Source organism: Arvicola amphibius, chromosome 12 (assembly GCF_903992535.2).
Source record: "Arvicola amphibius chromosome 12, mArvAmp1.2, whole genome shotgun sequence".
Lineage (NCBI taxonomy): Eukaryota > Metazoa > Chordata > Mammalia > Rodentia > Cricetidae > Arvicola > Arvicola amphibius.
The window spans coordinates 64,682,738-64,702,239 of NC_052058.2; the positions used below are offsets into that span (position 1 = coordinate 64,682,738).

The 19,502-nt window shown below is 40.2% G+C and overlaps 2 protein-coding genes across 4 annotated transcripts in view; one reads left to right on the forward strand and one right to left on the reverse strand.

Annotated features, from left to right (window-relative positions):
• The window catches only part of Ralgps2 (Ral GEF with PH domain and SH3 binding motif 2), a 138,482-nt gene that overhangs the window by 81,477 nt on the left and 37,503 nt on the right, over positions 1 to 19,502 (forward strand). The window lies entirely within an intron of this gene.
• On the reverse strand, positions 1,839 to 19,190 carry Angptl1 (angiopoietin like 1). Its single transcript, XM_038348651.1, has 5 exons — positions 18,880 to 19,190; positions 12,299 to 13,144; positions 5,861 to 6,054; positions 3,663 to 3,933; positions 1,839 to 2,102 (listed from the first exon to the last, which is right to left on the reverse strand). Exons 2-5 carry the CDS (start codon positions 13,116 to 13,118, stop codon positions 1,915 to 1,917), a joined length of 1,473 nt encoding a protein of 490 aa, XP_038204579.1. The 5' UTR covers positions 13,119 to 13,144; positions 18,880 to 19,190; the 3' UTR covers positions 1,839 to 1,914.

Here is a 19,502-nt window from a genome sequence, read left to right on the forward strand (position 1 = left end):
TTTTTTTTTGGTTTTTCGAGACAGGGTTTCTCTGCAACTTTTTTTAGAGCCTGGCCTGGATCTAGCTCTTGTAGACCAGGCTGGCCTCGAACTCACAGAGATCCACCTGCCTCTGCCTCCCGAGTGCTGGGATTAAAGGCGTGCGCCACCACCGCCCGGCCTAAGCTTTTTATTACTTTTAAATTATCTGCCTGTCCTAATAACTGAAAGAGGATAGGTCATGGGTCACTGTAAATTCCTGGTTGCAAATTTGGGTATAGTTCAGTTCAAGACATTTATCAATTCCCCTACTCTGCATGCTGTCATTGACAGTATAGACAGTCTTCCAGTCACCTTTCTGCATCAGCTGTTTATGACAGCAGAGCCTGTCTATTAGTAAGGCAGCTTGGAAATTTATTTGTTTTCTAGTTTATATGCTTACTTTCTCCTTCTGTTTTTAATACTGTTAAAATTCTGTAGGATTTGTCTTTGGTGTCAGATTTGGGTTAAGTTAATGCTCATTGATGGCAAAAACTAATGCCAGTGGCACTGGGCTTTAACGTTGACCAGAGTGTTGATTTGCTGTGATACACCAGAAGCTTTGGTCAGTGAACTTACATTGTCTGAGTGGACATCCATGTTAGACCATTCTTCTCTGTGGACAATTTGTTTTGCTCATTTTTAGTTCTTGTTGCATTTTCTTTTTAATTAAGCATAAATCTCACATCTTTGTAATTTTAGCTTCACAAGTGAGTTGCGGGTTAATCAGCTGTAAGAAGTGATATATTACTGTCAGGAAGGTGCTCTAGAAGGCCCCTAATAAAGGTGTTGGTTGAGAAGCTGAGTTGGACAAATTAGGACTGAGGTTTAGTCACACATGCTACAAAGTGGAATTAGTTTGGACCTGCCAGGACTCTATGGGTTTTGCTTTAAGGCTGTTGTAGCCTCACTGTTGAAATTGTTTTAGAACCAGTTGTGAGTGGTGCTTAGAAAGCTGTCCGTTCTTTTTTACAGGTAACAGGTAGGTTTTATTTATTTGTTTGTTTGTTACCACTGCCATGCCTCAAACAAACTTAGTCCTTGATACATACCAGGCATACACTCTCCCATTGAGCTGTACCCCTAGCCTGCAGCTAGATGTTTTAAGGTAAAAGTCAATAAATGGGATAAGGGAGTAATTAATACATGTAGCATCATAATTCAGATATATATTTGAGGTGGTATACTGAATATTCTGTTTTGTGATATCATTCTACTGCTTTTGTCATTATATAACATGTGCATCAGGAGATTTTGGTATTAGCATATCATGAATGTCAAGAAATTAATCTGTTTTTAGCATTTTCCTTTTAAGAAATGAGGGTGTGATTTATGCATTTTTAAAGTGATACATATTATGGTACTTTGTATCCTAAATTATTGGAAGAAAATCATTACAAGTAAAAAATGTAATTCAATTTAATAAATTTTTATTCAGTGGAAAAACGTATTTTAGTGGCAAAACTAGAGGTCGTTCTCTAATTTCCTGTCTGTATTTTCATAAATAAAATGAACTGCATGAGTAAAATATTAAAATTATCTTTTTCACTGGAAGTTAGAGCAATGTTACTTTTTAAATAAATCATTAAGTATCTTAAGCATGTATTTGAATTTGATTCAAAATAAAGCTAAAATTTGTTTTACTTTATGGCAGATATTTACATTTACCTGTATTAAGTCAATATAGTTTTTAAAATAACAAGGATTTGCATACAAATAATCTTCTGTAGCATATTAAAGGAAAATGGAGCTGTTTTCACAGATAATTCTTTCAGTCACAGTACAGTTTAGTTTACAGATTGTATCTGTAAAAATAAATTGTACCAAGTAACATGTAGTGTTTACATTTGGGGAACCGAAAAGTGAAGTTCTGTGTCATTTCTTTGGAGCCTGTCTTCAGTCAATAGGCTTGATCATCATCTGAACTGCCTTCAAGGAGTATGACCCGCCTCTGTATTCAGCCCAGAAAATTCCATCTTGGTGCTTGCTTCTGTAATGGCCTCCTCTGTACCACACTCCGTTGAGGTTAGAGTGTGCACAGGCGTTGTACCACCAGCCTCCTTTGTGAAAGTGGGCACAGTTTCCTGCGGGACAAAATAGACATTGAAGTTCAAGTCCGTCCACACCGGCACTCTGCACCCTGTTGGGAGTGTGTGCTGGCCGTCTCCATTTGTGTCCATCCCGGGTCTCCTCTCTGCTCACGTCACTGGGATCACCTTACTCATTTCACTTGATGCCTACTTTGTACATTTATATAAAATTTTATTTTCTGCACAATAGAGTAGATAAAATTCAGTGATTTTGTGTAAGAAATATACAGAGGAAAAGAAAGGAGAGATAGACAGGATTGACTAAGGGAGATGGTAGAGCTGGAGAGAAAATTAAAGTCTAAACATAGCCTAGCTGGTACTTAAATGAGTTTGTGAACAGAAAGGTAGCTTTTCCAGTCCTGTCTCTCTTCTTCCTCTTTTGCCAGTAGGAAATAAATTAAAATAGTGCTTAGTGTGCTGCTAGGTAAAGTAATAATGTTTAATAAGCTGCCCAGGAAAGGCTCTTACATGATGTCATCATCTGAATCTCATTTTGAAACAGCACTCAAGGCTTTGATGACTGCCATGTTCTGTTCCCTACTGCCAAGGTGACATACCTACAGTCCCCTGGGAAGGGGTCTCATTGGGACCATGGAGGCTAGGCTGACCTTTGGGCGTGTTCTTGAGAGTCACTGAGGAATGTGGAGGTCAGGCTGGCCTATGGGTGTGTTCTTGGGGGTCATGGGGACTATGAAGGTTAGGCTGGCCTGTGGGCGTGTTCTTGGGGGTCATGGGGACCATGAAGGTTAGGCTGGCTTGTGGGTGTGCTCTTGGGGGTCATTGGGGACTGTGAAGGTTAGGCTGGCCTGTGGGCGTGTTCTTGGAGGATTACCTTGGTTAAGTTAATTGAGGTGGGAAGATCCGCCTGCTGTAGGTGGTTAACATTCCCTAGGCAGAGGTCTGAGATGCCCAGGAGTGAGGAAAGCACGCTGAGCCAGTAGCATGCATACTTTGATGGCTCTGTGCTCTGGATTATGAATTTGATGTCACCAGCTCCCTCAAGCTCCTGCTGCAGGACTTCCTTGCTGTGCTGAACTTGGAGCTGTCAGCTAAACTGAGCCCTCAGCCTTCCCTGCGCCGTGAGTTGGTTTTGTCAGTGCTTTATCAGAGCAACAGAAAAAGAAACGAAGAAACATTGCTTGGTCTCCATTTTCTAAGAATATTTACAGGCAAAATAATATAAATAAGATAACTTATTTATATTATTTTGTCTCCTCATGGAGGGAAGCTCCTAAGGGCAGAAGTTTAGTTCCTTGCTGAATCTCCAACATGCACAGTTCCTGGCATATGGTATAGTCCAGCTAGTTTGTAAGTGTTAGGTAGAGTTTCGTTCCCAAGAGGATGTAGCTTGGTTTTGTTTTAGTTCTCTCAGACCTTGCTCTTTCCAAAGAACATTGGGGTTGCCTTAGAAATCCTGCAGACAAAGTTATATTATATTCCCTTTGACTGTCCAAAATAACCTTTCTGAGATTTGAGAAGCATATAAATACACTTTAGTAAGTTGGCTCTACTTAATTCACAGAACGTGGTGATTGTACAGCCAGTTTGTTTTACCTGTATACATATCTTTATCTCTGTCCAGTGTGGTGAATTGTTTGCCATTATGCCACATCATAGAATCCCCTGCATTCCCCTGGTAAGTTCCCAAGCGCAGTCTGTAAGATTCACTCTCGGGTTCCAGACGAAAGCTGCTATATTCTGCATAGACCTTCTTATCACTCCAGTCTTCTAATTCAATCAGCAACTTATAATTGTCTTGATTACTGAGCTTATAAATATTGTCCAGTCCGAGCCAGTACTCTCCATCAATGTTTCCAAACCCTTTCTGTTAATAAACACAGAAACAGGAACATATAGATAAGTATAGAGATAGTAAATGTCACTACAGCTACAAGTTAAGTTTATGCCTGGTGGTGGTGGCACACACCTTTAATCCCAGCAGAGGCAGGGGGATCTCTGTGAGTTCAAAGCCAGCCTAGTCTACAAGAACTAGCTCCAGGACAGCTAGGACTGTCTCAACCCCACCAACAAAATTTTTTTTTAAAGACTGAGTAGAGTGAGGATATTGCTCATTTAGGTAATTTGACTTCTGTGGTAGACTGCCTTATTTCTGTAAATTCATTTCAGGGCCACACTGTCACTTTCTTCTCCTTTGCTTATCTTGATGTCCATACTAATTTATGTAACTTCAATGCTGCATACAAAAAGAATGAAGGCAAAAGACCACACAATTTATTGATAGCTTCTAAAAGCTGACTGAACTACCTCAGTCCTTCAAAAAGGTTCCTGATCACACCCTCATCCAGAACTGTGTGTCTTCAAAGTATGTGTATATTGTTTCAGTGTTAGGCAGACATATGATTGACCATTGTTCAATCAAAAATGATAGTATGTTAGAACAAATAATCTTTAATTTTTTTTTTTTTTTTTTTTTTTTTGGTTTTTCGAGACAGGGTTTCTCTGCAGCTTTTTTAGAGCCTGTCCTGGAACTAGCTCTTGTAGACCAGGCTGGCCTCGAACTCACAGAGATCTGCCTGCCTCTGCCTCCCGAGTGCTGGGATTAAAGGCGTGCGCCACCACCGCCCGGCTATAATCTTTAATTTTATTGTAAGTAAAAAAATATTGTAGTAATCTCTAAAGTTCTCCCTGTGAAAATCGTAAACTGCTGTCTGAAAGAAGTGGTGGACTATCTTATTTTAATAAGCATTTGACATTGCAAGTTTGCAACAGAATAGATTTAGTAAACTGCATACTAACACTGAAAGTAGTTTGTCTTCAAAAAGACTGCAAGGAAGGTAGGGGTGTGTGTGTGTGTGTGTGTGTGTGTGTGTGTGTGTGTCCGTCCATGTGTCCATATGTCCATGTGTTCATTTGTGGCAGTAACTTGTTTAGAAATTTCCATCATTTCTGACCTAGATATATTAATGTTTCATCTTTAACTGCTAATTAAATTTTTCCTAAGACCAAGTAAGCACATGACACATGGTTACTTCACAATTTTAAAACAAGGAGTTAGCACTCTAGAAAATCTACTCTCCCCTGTCTGCTGTCCTTACTGATGGTTTATGCATACATATCTCACTCACAAATTACCATTATGAACATCAGAATTACCCAACAGAACATCTGTACTTCCTCTAATTGATATCCCATCATCTGGTTCTTTCTAGAAATCTGATGTGTGCGTAGCCCTACCATCCGTGTCATGATACATGCTTAAAAATAGTCCAAGAAGGGGTCCTTTCTTAGAAGGTGTATACTTTGTTATTGCTTAAAGACTACAATAAGATAAACAGTATTATGTAGTTACATAAAAAGTGTAATTGAAGGACAGGAGATATGGCTTAGTGTTTAAGAGTACTCGCTGGTTTTGATTCCCAGCACCCACATGGCAGCACACAACTACCTGAAACTCCAGTTCCAAGGGATCTGATGTCCTCTTCTCAGGACACTCACTGTATGTATATTGTGTACATAATAAATGCAGACAAAACACGCTCATGTAAATAAATAGGTTTAAAATTGTTAAAGTGGAATTAAATTATCTTTGTAAAATGTGCGTGTGTTTGTATAAGGTATCCATAGAAAAGGAAATCTCAGGTTTTATTTTCACATCTTGACTTTAGCTGTACAGCTAGAGATGGGTAGAAACCTTTTGCTAGACAATGAAAATCATAGGGACAGTTATGTTTTACTGCATGGCCTGTTTACTGCCCTGCAAGATCTGCTTGCATCTACCTGCCCTCACTTACCTTATAATTTTCCCAGTTTCTGAAGAAATTGACAGAGCCATCTGTTCTTTTCTGGATGACAGTCCAGCCCCCAGGATGCAGACTGTGGTCGCACCATAGCTGCATCAGCCCGTTGCTGTTCTCGGGCTTAATCATGTAAATCCCGCTGGCCGAGTGCCCAGCTTCCTTTGCTTGCTGACAGTCTTTGAATGGTCCTGTGATTTAAATGTTGATTGTTGAGAAATGTAAAAGATAAGTATTAAAATAGTTCTTACCTTCATGGCTTTCTTTACAAATAACCACATTTTATCTGCTGTAAAATAATGCTCTGTAAAAGTTACAGGAACTAAATTTAAAATATATATTAAAACTAAATGAAAGGGTGACTTCAGTCCCACTACCCAAAGCCTTAACTTGTTCATCTCCCATTCTTTTCTGTTTTGTATTTTATAAATTTGCACTCCTAAAACACAGAGAGTATTATATTGTTTCCTTGAAGCTGTGGCCTTCATTCTACACTTACACAGCCACTGGTACTTCAGTTTTCTAATTAAATTGTCCTAAATGACTTTGTCCTTACTAGCTTTACTCTTTCTTTTTCTTTTCTTTTTTTAATGCTTACAAAATGCTGCAGGATTGATCTGCTGGTATTACTAAACATTTTCCTGTTGCCAGACTTACACTGTCTAACTTTTATTTCAAGGAACACACAGAGTTTATGTTTTCAATGGAAGTGGAGTGCTACAGCCTAGAAAGCTTTAGCAGTAGTGAGTATTGTGTTTCCCTTTTGGAAACTCATTCATTAAATGCTAAGAAGCTCTAAAATAAAGAAAATGGAATCTCCCAAACTTCAGTGATCTTCACTTCCCTTGCATGCATAAAGATACGTGTCGGGCCAGGTTTTGAGTCACACACCTTTAACCCCAGTACTCAGGAGGCGAAGGCCAGGTGGTTGTCACAAGTGCAAGGTGAGCGTGTGCGTTCTGGACTGGCCGTGTCTCAACAGACCCTGCCTTAAAACTAGGGGGAAATGTAGGAATGTTGGCCTAACTGTCTTCCTAAGATACTGTCTGAGTTACGGCTAAAAATGGCTGCCCAGTGACCCTGTGATGGCTTTGCTGTTGCACTGACAGTGGTTGTCAAGGTCATGTGAGGTGGTGCTAAGCCCTCAGTCATGTGCTTGTCTTCTGTTCCCAAGTAAATGTTCTGAGTTGCTGCACAGTGTTTGCCCTTTTGTTCCATGGTTCCAGCCATTTTGTATTTTATTCTGTGCACAAACGTCAGAGGACAACCTGCAGGAGCAAGGTCTCCTTCCATCATGTAGGTCCTGGGGACTGATCTCAGGTTGTCAGTCACATGGGCTTTTGCCTCCTAGACATTCTGTTTTTAGCCAGCTAAGATTTTCAGCTTTTTAAAAAGGACAGAACATGATGTTAATCATTTGTAGTCTGATTTGTACATTATTGGGTCCAGAGAAAATACTCCCTAGTTCCGCTGAATGTTTCATCCTGCACAAGGGTTTCAAGCCTTTTATTTTTTTTTTATTTTTTTCCGGTATTAGGCCACAAGAGGGCGCAGGCACACGGGACAGACGGCTGAAAGCTGCTCTGTTACAGCTGGGAATCGAACTCGGGACCTCTGGACACGCAGGCGCTGTGCTTAACCGCTGAGCCACTGCTCAGCTCGGTTTAAGCCTTTTATTTTAAAAGCGTGCACAAATTATGATTCAGAAAAAAAAAACATGTCAAATAAAGACAAGAGTTTTTAAAGCCATTTGTCATTATTTTACTACTTTTAAATTCTGACATAAGCTTTAAATATCTGCAAATAATTTAGTCAGAGTTCTTTTTAAAATTCTGTTCTATAATTATAATAAAATTATTGAAATTTTGAGAAATGTGTTACATACATTGTGCTGAGAACATAGTGCTGCCCCCATTTGAACTTACTAAGATAATTTTATTATGTAAATGCTCAGTGTTTCTGTCATTGCGCTCTTCCTTCTGAATTGCCCTGAGGATTGCCATGTGTTGTTCTTCAGACTTGATGTCTGCTGTTTTAACTGGGTGTCAGTCAAGCTTGTTAAATAAATGAATCAGTCTCTTCACTTTAAATTCAAGGAAATGGAAAAGTATGAAAAATTGAGTGTCAAATTCTCTACCCCACATTTTTATTTTTCATATGTAACTTACAATTTTTTAAATTGTGTCTATGCTATAGATTACTAGTAAAAAAAAATAAGATAACCTGGAAAAATGGTAAAACATAAAAGTAAAAAATGCTTTAAGGTTACAATAAGTATTGCATTCTTTTGAGATTTTCTTAATTTTGCATCCATTATGACAGCCTCAAGACAATCACTTTAAAAAACATTTTTTAAATTCTTGTTCTTTGCTTCCCTAGTTTACTGAAGTTTTTTTTTTTTTTTTTAAATGGGGTTTCACCGTGTAACCCAGGTTGACCTGGGAGTGGTGGGGTGTGTAGTGCAAGCATGTCTTAGAATCACAGCCATCCTGGCTCGGTCTCCCAAATGCTGGGGGTACAGCCCTTGTCGTCTTCACTGGTTTAGTTTTTTCTTCTCAAGTCATGAGTGGATTTGAGGGTTTCAGTCAGAGTATTTAGAGGTTTCCCTCCCTTTTTCTTTGACAGGCCTTGATTTCCAGATCCTCCTGCCTCAACCTCAAGTGCTCAGTTGGAGTATACATCGTGCTTATTCCTGCTCAGTGCACGGAACTGAACAGAGCAGTTGTCACCAGTCACTTTCAGTCCCCCTTTTCTCATCTTCACATGCAGAAGTATCTACTAAATGACCTCAGTACTTTTTATGTAGTACATACGTGCTCATGAAGATGTTCAGTATGGCTCATCAAAGGTTAGGATATAGTCATTTCTACCACAGAGAATAAGACATTACTGAAAACCCGCAAGTTATAAAAATTCATAAATTGAAAATAACAGCTGACTTTAGCCATAAGCATACTCTGAATTCTTTTTTTAAAGATCCACTTATTTTTATTTTTTAAAAGAGTTTATTTTTTTATTATATATACAGTGTTCTGTCTCCAAGTATGCCTGCATGCCAGAAAAGGGCACCAGATCTCATTGAGGATGGTTGTGAGCCACCATGTCGTTTCTGGGAATTGAACTCAGGACCTCTGGAAAAGCAGCCAGTGTTCTTAACCTCTGAGCCATCTCTCCAGCCCACATACTCTGAGTTCTACTGTATTACATGTGGCACAAAAATACTACTGCGCTTGTGGAAAATCCCATTAATGCTGATTTCTCTCCTTTTTCTTTTCCTTAATCACGTAAGAACAATTTCACATTATAGAAGCATGTATTGTAGTCAGGCCAGAGAAAAAGAGTTACATGTCAGAGAGAGTGGGAACTTTACTTCCTGCAGAGAGAGAAGTGGAGAGACGCGAGGCTCCCAGTTGCATGCTTTGATGGGTCTGCTGATACATGGTGATGGATTTGTTCACTCACAGAGGGGCTTTATCTTTCACTGGGCATCGTGGTTTGCCCATCTGGGGACTCTCTTATATTTCTACTAAATAATTCTGAAGATCGTCATTTTCAGAATTTCTTCAGTTTTCTATTGTTATTTTAAGATGTATCTTTTCTAAGGGGTGGAGAGAAGCTTGGGTCTGTAACTTTCTGCTGTACAAGGACCTGAGTTTGGATCCCCAATGCTCCTGTAAAAACTAGGCAGTGTCTGTAATCTCAGTGTTGAGTTGGAGGTCGGAGACAGGAAGATCCCTTTAGCTCATTGGCCAGCCACTTTAACCAAATCAACTTCACATTTAATGAAAAACCAGATCTCAGAAAGGTGGAGCTCAGTCAGGGAGGATGCCCAGTGCCAACCTTTGGCCACACTCACACAAATGGGATTTTTTTTTAATTTAAAAGAATTATCTTTTCTGAGTCTAGTACAGGCTAGACTATTTCCAGGTCCAGAGATAGCTAAGCGCCCTTGAGGTGAAGTGGGAGGTGAAACAGTGTGGTAAGCATTTTGATTTCGTTTCAGCAGAAGGTGGGGCAAGGACCTGAATTAACAGCTGAGATTTGAGCACGGGTTTGTTGTACTAAAGTTCCGTGTATGAAAAACCTACAAGATGATGCTTTCATTTTGTAAAGCATTTTCTTGATTTGTTATATAAATATACACATCGTTGTTTCTGCTAAAAGTGATGATGCCATTGACTTAAATTTCAGCATTGACTTAGAAAACTGACAGCAGATGCATTTCTGTAATTGTACCTGCCATAGCTTGATAAAATGCAGCTCAGATATCTTTCTATAAATTACATATGAACTTCCATACTGATAAATCATATACATTAAGAGCTTAATAAAACTTAAGTTTTGAAAAGGATGGGAAAGGTCAATGCTTTTTCTTTTCTAGATTTAGTGGATAATTTTGTACATGTCTTTGAAAATTAAAGGGTTTGGGTCACTAATTAATGATGATTATTTACCTAATTTAATGATACCTGTATGGTTTCTGCTCTTAACGCTTGTTTTCATGAAAGTCTTTAGATTAATCACTTTAAGAGGCTCTGTGTTATCAAATCATCTAATGTGTTAGCACCTACACTTGAGACACGGTATCCAACTGCCAGAAAAAAGCTTCTGTTTTAGAATGCACTTCTCCTAGATGTGCTGTGGGTTCTCGTAAAGGTAAAATATAACTCAAGAATGTGCATTGCAGACAGTAGAGATGTTGGTGGAAATAAACACCTCCAGGCCTGTGGAGGTCGGCAAGGGCTTCAAGGAGGACCTTCAGTTTGCATCATTTGCTCTCAGCCTTATTTGAATGGACAGAAGTCGCAGAATGCAAGAAAGAAAGTAGATTTGCTTTATTGAAACATTTTTATGAAGGAAACACATGAAAGGAAAATGAGACTTTTTCTTTTTGCACAGAATTAATAAGCAGATGTATGTTATATGGATATTTACAAAGGATGCTTATGCCTCGGCTATTTTTGTTGTGATAATTACTTCTAGCAGGAGAATGTTAGTTTGACCAAATAATTATTTTATGACTTACTTACTCATTCTTCAAATACAGAACATGCCAAACTTGGTCCAGCAGGAAGGCAAACAAAACAAATCTCGGTAACTCCAGTGTAGTGTGGCATAGAAAACAGACTCAAGAAATGGCCCATGATTTGGAGAAAGAGCCACTTAGTATTTAATGTCTGTGAGTCTGGAAAGGCATAGCATTAGTCTCTAAAGCCTTGAGGTAAACCTTGATCACCCAGATTTCAATAGAGGAAGCCTTGGTACAGGAAGTAATAGACTATTCTAATGCAGATGTTCCGCATCTCTTAAACCAAGAGCAGTGCTCCACTCAGGAGCAGTCAGAGCCCAGGTGATCTTTGACATCCTGAGATGTGGGGGACCTCTAAAGAGTGTCTTGAAGACAGCTCGTTCACAGTATGAACAAGAAAGACGTCAATGGAAAACCAGGGAAATTAGAAGACTCCAGCATGGCCGTGGAAGTCCAGAAGCAGGGATCAAATATTAGTGGGCACCACTGCCACAGAGGGCCACCATGTGCTGTTTCTTTCTGGCCTTTTTTATGTCCTGCCTTTGCAATAAGTAAACGGCTTCTATTGTTCTTCTGGGCATCTGAGTTTTCCGTCCAGTGTAAGGAAGAAGTCATCTTGTAAAGGGTTTAAGAGCTGTCTTATGAGATAATGATGCTCGTGTCAGAGGTACAAAGGGAAACAAAGGAATCTGTTTGTTTATTGGTCCCCCATAGTCAACACTCAGCAGCAAAGCCATGAGAAGAAGGAACTCAGAAACTGAGGTAGAGCTCTCAGTATTAGTGTTGGGATTTTTAATGTTGACAAAAACCTTGGTTGTTTAGCCTGGAAAATATGAGCCCCTTTTCTTCCTGACATAACAAAGCTAGGTTTTGTGTAGATGTTTTGAAGTTGGGAAGAACAAGACCCAGTATCTGATTAGTCACCGAGCGGTGTTGGAGCTACACTCAGAGTGGAGGTCGGGACACTCCATTGCAGGCTGGAGGAGGAGAGCAAGATGGCAGGTGCTCTTTTTATAGGGTTAGGGCAAGAGCGCGCACAGGTGCACGCAGAAAGGATTCTGAAGGGTGGGGGGAGGTGGAGCTGTGACTGCAGGCTCCCCTCAGTTAGTGCAGCAGTAGCCATTCTTCTCATTGACAGTAGCCTCCATTGTAAGAATTTGGAGGGAAGAGTTCTTTTTCACAGGGAATAAAAACCAAAATTTTTTATGTAAGCACCTAGAAACTTAGAGCAGGGAGAACAGAGATATTTTATATTAAACCCTAATACTGCTTTTAAAAATTGAAATTTTAATTGAACATGTATGATATCACCACACAAGAACAAGGGCTATTTTAAGAGTATTGTTGCATGAATTGGATAGCATGCCAACTTCATTCTCCCATTTGACCAATAAGAGATAACTCACCTTCATTGATGAAAGTTACTGCTGGAATCTTGAAAGGACTTTTTGTGGGAGCTGTTGCTAGATCCGGTGGTGGCATTAAGTCTCTGGGATATCCAGGGTCCCTCTGTATCTCATTGCCCCCCAGCAGACCAGGTGTGTACTGGTGGCTGTTAGGAATGTGTCGTGGCACAACTTGAACAAGAGGGGGAGACACGTGGGTGTCTTGTCGGGAAAATATCCTCAAGCACTGTTCTTCCAACAACGTGATCATCACAGACTGGTTATTGACAAGATCAGTCAAGGAAGCATACTTCACCTCCAGCTCCCTGTACCTTGTTGCCATCCTCAGCATTTCTGTGGTGATGTTGAGGATTCTGTTTTCCAGCTGGGAGAGCTCCAGTGAATTGTCTCTTTTGCGGATGATCTCGTGTAACAGTTGCATGTAGAGCTGAGTGACTCGAGAGTTCATGTTCCGGCTTTCCTTCCTCAGCAGCTTCACCTCGTTTACGATGTTCCCATCGACATCCACCACCAGCTGCAGGACGTCTATCTCTCGTTTCTGCCTAGAAAGCACATCCTTCAGGTTCTCCAGGTCCATCCTCGTGATCATGTCTTTAATAGTACCTGCATCTTGACCTTTGGTATTGACACAGATTGGCCCTGTTATTTTTTGTTCAGGTACCAAGAATGTATATGAACATTTCTTTGCTTCCTCTTTACCATCTGTGGCACGGGGATATCTCCTTTGGGTTATCTTTTTTATTTTGAACTGCCCTCCTTTGCAATGATCAATGCCCAGTAGAAAGAGTAGCACACCAAGGGTCCAGACAAAAGCCTTCATTTTGAAATGAAGTTGTACCACAGCGTCTTTTGGAAAGCAGTTGAATAAAGAGAAAATGTAAAAAGAATTAAATTAGTTTACATGCAGTCAAAATCACATTGAGATTCCATCTCACCCCTGCTAAAATGGCTATTAAACACATAACAAATACTGGCAAGGATGAGGGTGAAGGTACATTTTATACACAAGCAGTAGGAAAGTAAAGTAGTACCGCCACTATGGAAGTCAATATAAAGGTTCCTCAAACAAGAAATAGAACAGCCAACCCAGGCGTTAGTGGTGCATGCCATTAATCCCAGCACTCAGGAGGCAGAGGCAGGCTGGTGTCTGGGAGTTCGAAGCTAGCCTGGTCTACAGAGACAAGGCTACACAGAGAAATCCTGTCTTGAAAAACAAAAACAACATAAAGAAGAGAAAGAGAAATAGAAAGGCCATAAGGTTGAGCTATTTCACTCCTGGATATCTATCTGAAGGACTCAAGTCAACAAACTTCAGAAATATTTGCTCACCCTTGCCTATCGCAACACCATTCACTATAGTTGAGTTATGGTGTCATCCAAGTATCATCCACCAGGAGAAGGATGTGTGAAGAAAATATATACACAGTGGTTCAACCATAAAGAACAAAATTAAGTCATTTGCAGAAAAATAGATGGAATTGGAGTCAGCTTTCTAAGAAAAATAGGCCAGACTCCAAAAGGAAAAATACATGGAACCTAGGTTTTATATAGACATACATGATATTCACAACTGACATGAAAATGGAGGAAATTATTGGGGGAAAGAACTAGAGGGGATAATGATTTATGAAAATGATCAAAATGATATACTTGAACAAAAATATTGTGAAATCTATTGCTTTGTACAGTGAATTAAGCTAGTCATTTTAAGAGCAGTAATATTTTTAAAAGCTTCTGTATTAGTTACGTTTCTGTTATGATAAAAACACAGTAACCAGAAGCCACATATGGGGGAAAGAAAATGTCCCTGTTTATACTTCAGAGAAAGAGGGAGTTGTCCTAGTGGAGAGGCTTGGTTACAGGAGCAGGAAGCTGAGAGGTCACATGAGTAAAGACAGCAACCTAGAAGTGGCCCCACCACCAGTGATGGTTTTCCTCCAAGGGCATCTCCTAAACTGCCACAAACAGCGCCACCGGCTGGGGGCCGAGTGTAAGTACATGAACCTGTAGAGGACTTTTTTTTTTTTTTTTTTTTGGTTTTTCGAGACAGGGTTTCCCTGTAGTTTCTAGAGCCTGTCCTGGAACTAGCTCTTGTAGCCTAGGCTGGCCTAGAACTTAGAGATCCTCCTGTCTCTGCCTCCCGAGTACTGGGATTAAAGGCGTGCGCCACCACCGCCCGGCCAGAGGACTTTCTTATTCTAACTGCCAGGGCATCTAAGGGACCACTGAGAGCTTGTACTAGTAAATTAGATTTAACTTGAGTCCTTAAATTCACTATTAAGTTGATATTTTGGTATTTGTTTAAAGATGGGATCCCTATCTTGCAGCTCTTTCAGCCATCACCTTATATTGCATTTTGTTTTTGTTCCCAAACTCATGGAAGTGATTTTTATCAGTGCCCATCCTGTGAAAGGCACACTTTGAGGTTCTGTGAGAGTTGTTAAGACCCCCCAAGTGCATTTCTTTGGAAAGCTCCCTCTCAAGACTATGAAAACAGTACACAGTGTATATAAGATAGTAATTAAGGTATTGCCTAGTCACTACTGCAATCTCTAAGTGGTCTTACTAGTCAGTGTTTCAGAGTATAATATTGTATAAGTCTAGTTAAGTTGTTTTACAGTAAACACCATGACATTTTTTTTAACCTACCATGTCAAACATTTCAGACTAATAGGAAGGGGAACAGTTTTACCATCACATGGTTTTGTAGCGTCTGCTTTTGAGACTGGAGATAGGATGCTCACAGTCATTGTAGGTCATTGTGTTTCCAGATTGCAGTCATGCATGTGCCCTAAGCTTATAGGTGATTCAGCAGGTGTTTTCTGGTCAGAAAGTCCAGTGGGTTGTATTTAGTAAAAGAATTCCTAATTTTCAACAGCATTACCAAGTTGTATATAAAGAACCTTTTTGTGCCCATGCGTGTCTTGAAGGACAAAGCCACACTAATATTAGAAACAGCTCTAACCTGTTAACTCAGTGTCTGTAGCAGCAAGACTTCAGCCTGCGCATGGACTGCGTCCTGTTGGCTGTGGCAGATGAGAAGTGCCTGTTCCTCAGAGTCCAGCACTGGAACTCTTCCAAGAGCCTAGACCCCTCCCTTTGTCTTTAGTTAACTCCCACATGAGCAGTGTAGTAGAGGGGGAGGGAGTGGGGAAAGTGTATCCATGGGATGGGTTCCTGAGCAAGCTATACCCTTGGCAGCTTGATGCTGTCTGCTGTTTATAAGGCCAGCAGTGGGCACCCTGGGGCTTTTCTTACCTGCTGTTTCTTGATTTCAGAAGCCAGACCCCAGGTTGTTTATACCTAGTACTGACAACACAGCAGTAACCTAGTGGGGGCTCTTAGGGAGACACCACTCTTTTAGCCCCTTAGCAAGATGTTATCTTCATAACCAAATGAGGCGGGCGATTCTGATACACACTTTAAATCCCAGCACACAGAAGGCAAAGGGATCTCTGACTTCAAGGCCAGCCTGTTTTACAGAATGAATTCCAGGACAGCTATGCAGAAACCCTGTCTTGGTGTGGGGGGTGGGAGGGCAGTGGGGACATTAGAGTCTGAATTTTTTTTTTTTTTTTAATATTTATTTATTTATTATGTATACAATATTCTGTCTGTGTGTGTGCCTGCAGGCCAGAAGAGGGCATCAGATCTCATTTCAGATGGTTGTAAGCCACCATGTGGTTGCTGGGAATTGAACTCATGACCTTTGGAAGAGCAGGCAATGCTCTTAACCACTGAGCCATCTCTCCAGCCCTAGAGTCTGAATTTCAACCCAGGCAGAAGACACTCGAGTTGGTGCTTTTAATTAACCACTTCATCTTTTGGCTCTGCTTTCCAAACTACTTTCTGTCAGGGAACTAAAAGCAGTATCACTTAGAAGGAGAAGTCCCAGACAGGAAAAGACAAGTGGGATTCAGATACTAATCCTGCAGCTTGTGTACTGTCATGTCTGTCATAACAAAGGCATCTTGGTGTGTGCTGCTTGTGACTCCTCCCTGTCCTGTTCCTCGGTTGTATAAAAGCACTTGCAGGCCGTTCTTCTGAAGTCGATGCTGTTGTTGTTAGACCCTTACTTTGCTGCTGCCGTTCCTCCCTGCCGTATGGATTCCGTCATTGGTGTTTATGTAGTCTAACGTAGAAACCACACACACAGTCTGAGCTGTTGTGAAGACTGCTGCCACCTCCCTCTGAAAGCAAGTCTCCTTGGTTTGGGGGTTTGGGTTTAGTGCTGTATTCAAAGAGGATAGATGATGAAAGTGAGCAAAGAATGGGAAGAGTGTGGGAAGTTATCTGGTGAAGTAACATTTACATCAAAGCCTTCTCTGTTGCTGACTGGTGGCAAAAGCACACGAAGAGGAGTTGAGTCCTGTTCTCTACTCTCCTGACACTGTGGGAAATACAAACCAGAAGAGTCGTCTTTTTATCACAGAGCGTCTCTTACTCTCCAGGAGTTACCTATACTAAAACTGATGACAAATTTATTTATATTTACAGGAAATTTTTGTAATTTAAATGTAACTTTATTTTTTTAAAAAGGGAACAGTTAAAATAAATAGAAGCCATTAGCCTCTCAGCAAATATATATAATTTTTCTAAACCTCTTTGTATCATTTTAATAATAGAACATAAACTCTTATCTCGTAAAATACCTTCTAGAATGAAATAAGCTACCTAGACAGAGAAATTTTAAAATTAAAGCATGAGGACTTTCTGGTGCTTTGATCTATTCTGCCTTGTATTACTTTGGTTCAGAAAATCAGTCATATGACCTAAGATGATATTAAAAGCTCCTTACATTGTGTTTGTTTTATGCTTCCGTATTACAGCAGCGATGATCTCATTGACCTCTGAAGCAGAGTTACAAGACACAGTCATAAGTGGTAGACTAGATATGTCATGAGGAAAGAACTGATTTTTAAATTTGTTTACTATGACATTTTCTAAAAATATCTTCTTATTTAATGTTTCCCACATATGCTCAATTTTAAAAGTGAAAGATCCATGAATCTGCATTACCTCGTAAAACCTTTCTGTTTATGTTAAGTTTTTCCTAGGTCCCAAGAGAATGTTACAAATTAGTTACAGTACACTGAAGCTTGGATCTGCGCCTTGCCTGCTGGTTTCTAGAAAGAAAGAAAGTTTGTGTAGTTGTATTCATTTTCTTAGTAGTGCCTCTCTTCATGGCTGCTGTGTTGCCAGCTGTGCTAAGAAATCAATGCCCTGAGACATGAAGTTAGCGAGAGGAGTACTGGCCAGGTGGGTGAAGTCCTTCCTGATTGTCACGTGTGTCTGAGAACTGACCTGAGAGTACCCTGGGGATGTCTCCAGAACAGACAGATCCTTATCTGTGCTACACACACACACACACACACACACACACACACACACACACACAGTGCCTCCTTAAAGCATTAGAAGACCTGGTGTTGAATGAGGTCCTGCTTTTATCATGGCCAGTAATGACAGATGACAGCGTTTCAAATTGACTATGACTTGAAAATTTTGTCAGACTTTCCTGTATAATATGTATTTAACAGAGCTCTCAGAATTGAGTTTTAATGTTGAAGTTGGAAAAACAAAACTGAACATTATCATTATTTGGTGAAAATTCTTACCTCTAAAGATTAATAAAAGTCAGGGAACCCTCCCATCATAATAACAAACTTGGCTGTCTTTGGTGTTGAAACTTACTATTGGTAAGTAGTAATTTCATAACTCTCATGATTAACAGGCCCCACTAGAATATTGAGGAACACTGCATCTTAGGTATAATTAAGACAGGCTTTTGACCTTTCACCTTTTTCCAGTAGTTAAATCCTGAGTTTGTATTGTTAATCCTTGTGACCCTAATATTCTCAATCCTGACTTCAAGTTTGCATTATTTATTTGTATCAGTAGTTACTTTTGCAACTAATTCAAATTAGAAGCAGTTTTAATCTGTTGTGAAAATGAAATTTCTGTTGTAGGTAAATTTAGGAAACTCTAAAATGATTAATCATAACAAGAAATACCATTGTAGGTTAACTTAAAGTCTCATAAGAGTTTTGTTCTGTTGTGATTGAGATTTTGTTGCAAACATTCAGCCAACTGGCTCTTGGCTTTGTTTTGTAGACATACTTTGAAAATCCCAATAGTTAATGCACATCTTCACACACACACACACACACACACACACACACACACACACACACACACACACACACACCATCGTCCGGAAGAGAAACTCGCCATGCTCACAAGTTCTTTAGTTTACGTCCTTTTTTGCTGACTGTTGTGCTGTGTAAGCCTTTGGCATTGATGAGTTACTTGTGGGATTTCCTAGTGTCGCTGAAGCCTTTGTTTTCATAAACCCAGCATGTATGTATCCGTCTACAGTCACTCTGGCTCAGCCCTCAGCAATACATTAACCATTGTGAGTGCTTTCTGAATAGTTTCTACAGAAAGATACAAAACAAAACCTTCAGATGTATATCAGCATCTTCTAGAGATCCTTGGGAGATCTTATAATTTCTAATACAAAGGAGAATTAGGCATTTAACATAGAATTTTAAATAAATATAAGAGAAACATTAAAATACCTTTTGTGTCTGCTGAAAAGTAAATCCGGAAACTTTGTCCTTACCCTTGCTCTCTGAAAGATCAGTGTAGAAGTCTGTTGGTCTCTGACTTCAGTGGCAACTGCATTTTTCTTTCTGACCGTTGAATCCAAGCAACAAGGAACTTGGTTTTGTAGTACTACTTTGACAGGCCGCCTGTGTAATTTGGGGCTGTCTGTGGACTTTCTCTAATCCAGCAGAGAATGCATTGCGGCTGTGCTGTCTGCAGCATGGAGAAGCTCAGTAACCAGCCGCAGCTGACAAACTGTCCGCACAGCACAGTACTCCGCTGAGTGATTCCCTCTTGTTCTCAGTAGACTCAAGTTCAGCCCACATATTACGTCATTAGAAAACTGCTGGAGCCGGGGAGGGGGTGGAAATCTCCTCCTTAGGATTTCCTCTACGGCCCTAAGTGGGGAGGGGGAGCTGGAGCCGCGGGAGGTTGAATAGCTCTGAACAAGGAGAGATTGTGTGCAGGTTGAAGGAAGGGCACCATCTGGAAACAGACTATCGTAGTTCAGCAGGCAATTATAAAATAAACATTGTAGTCTGCTGGCCACAGAGCTTTTGAAAAAATAGCACTCCACTTTAGAAGTAGCGTTGAG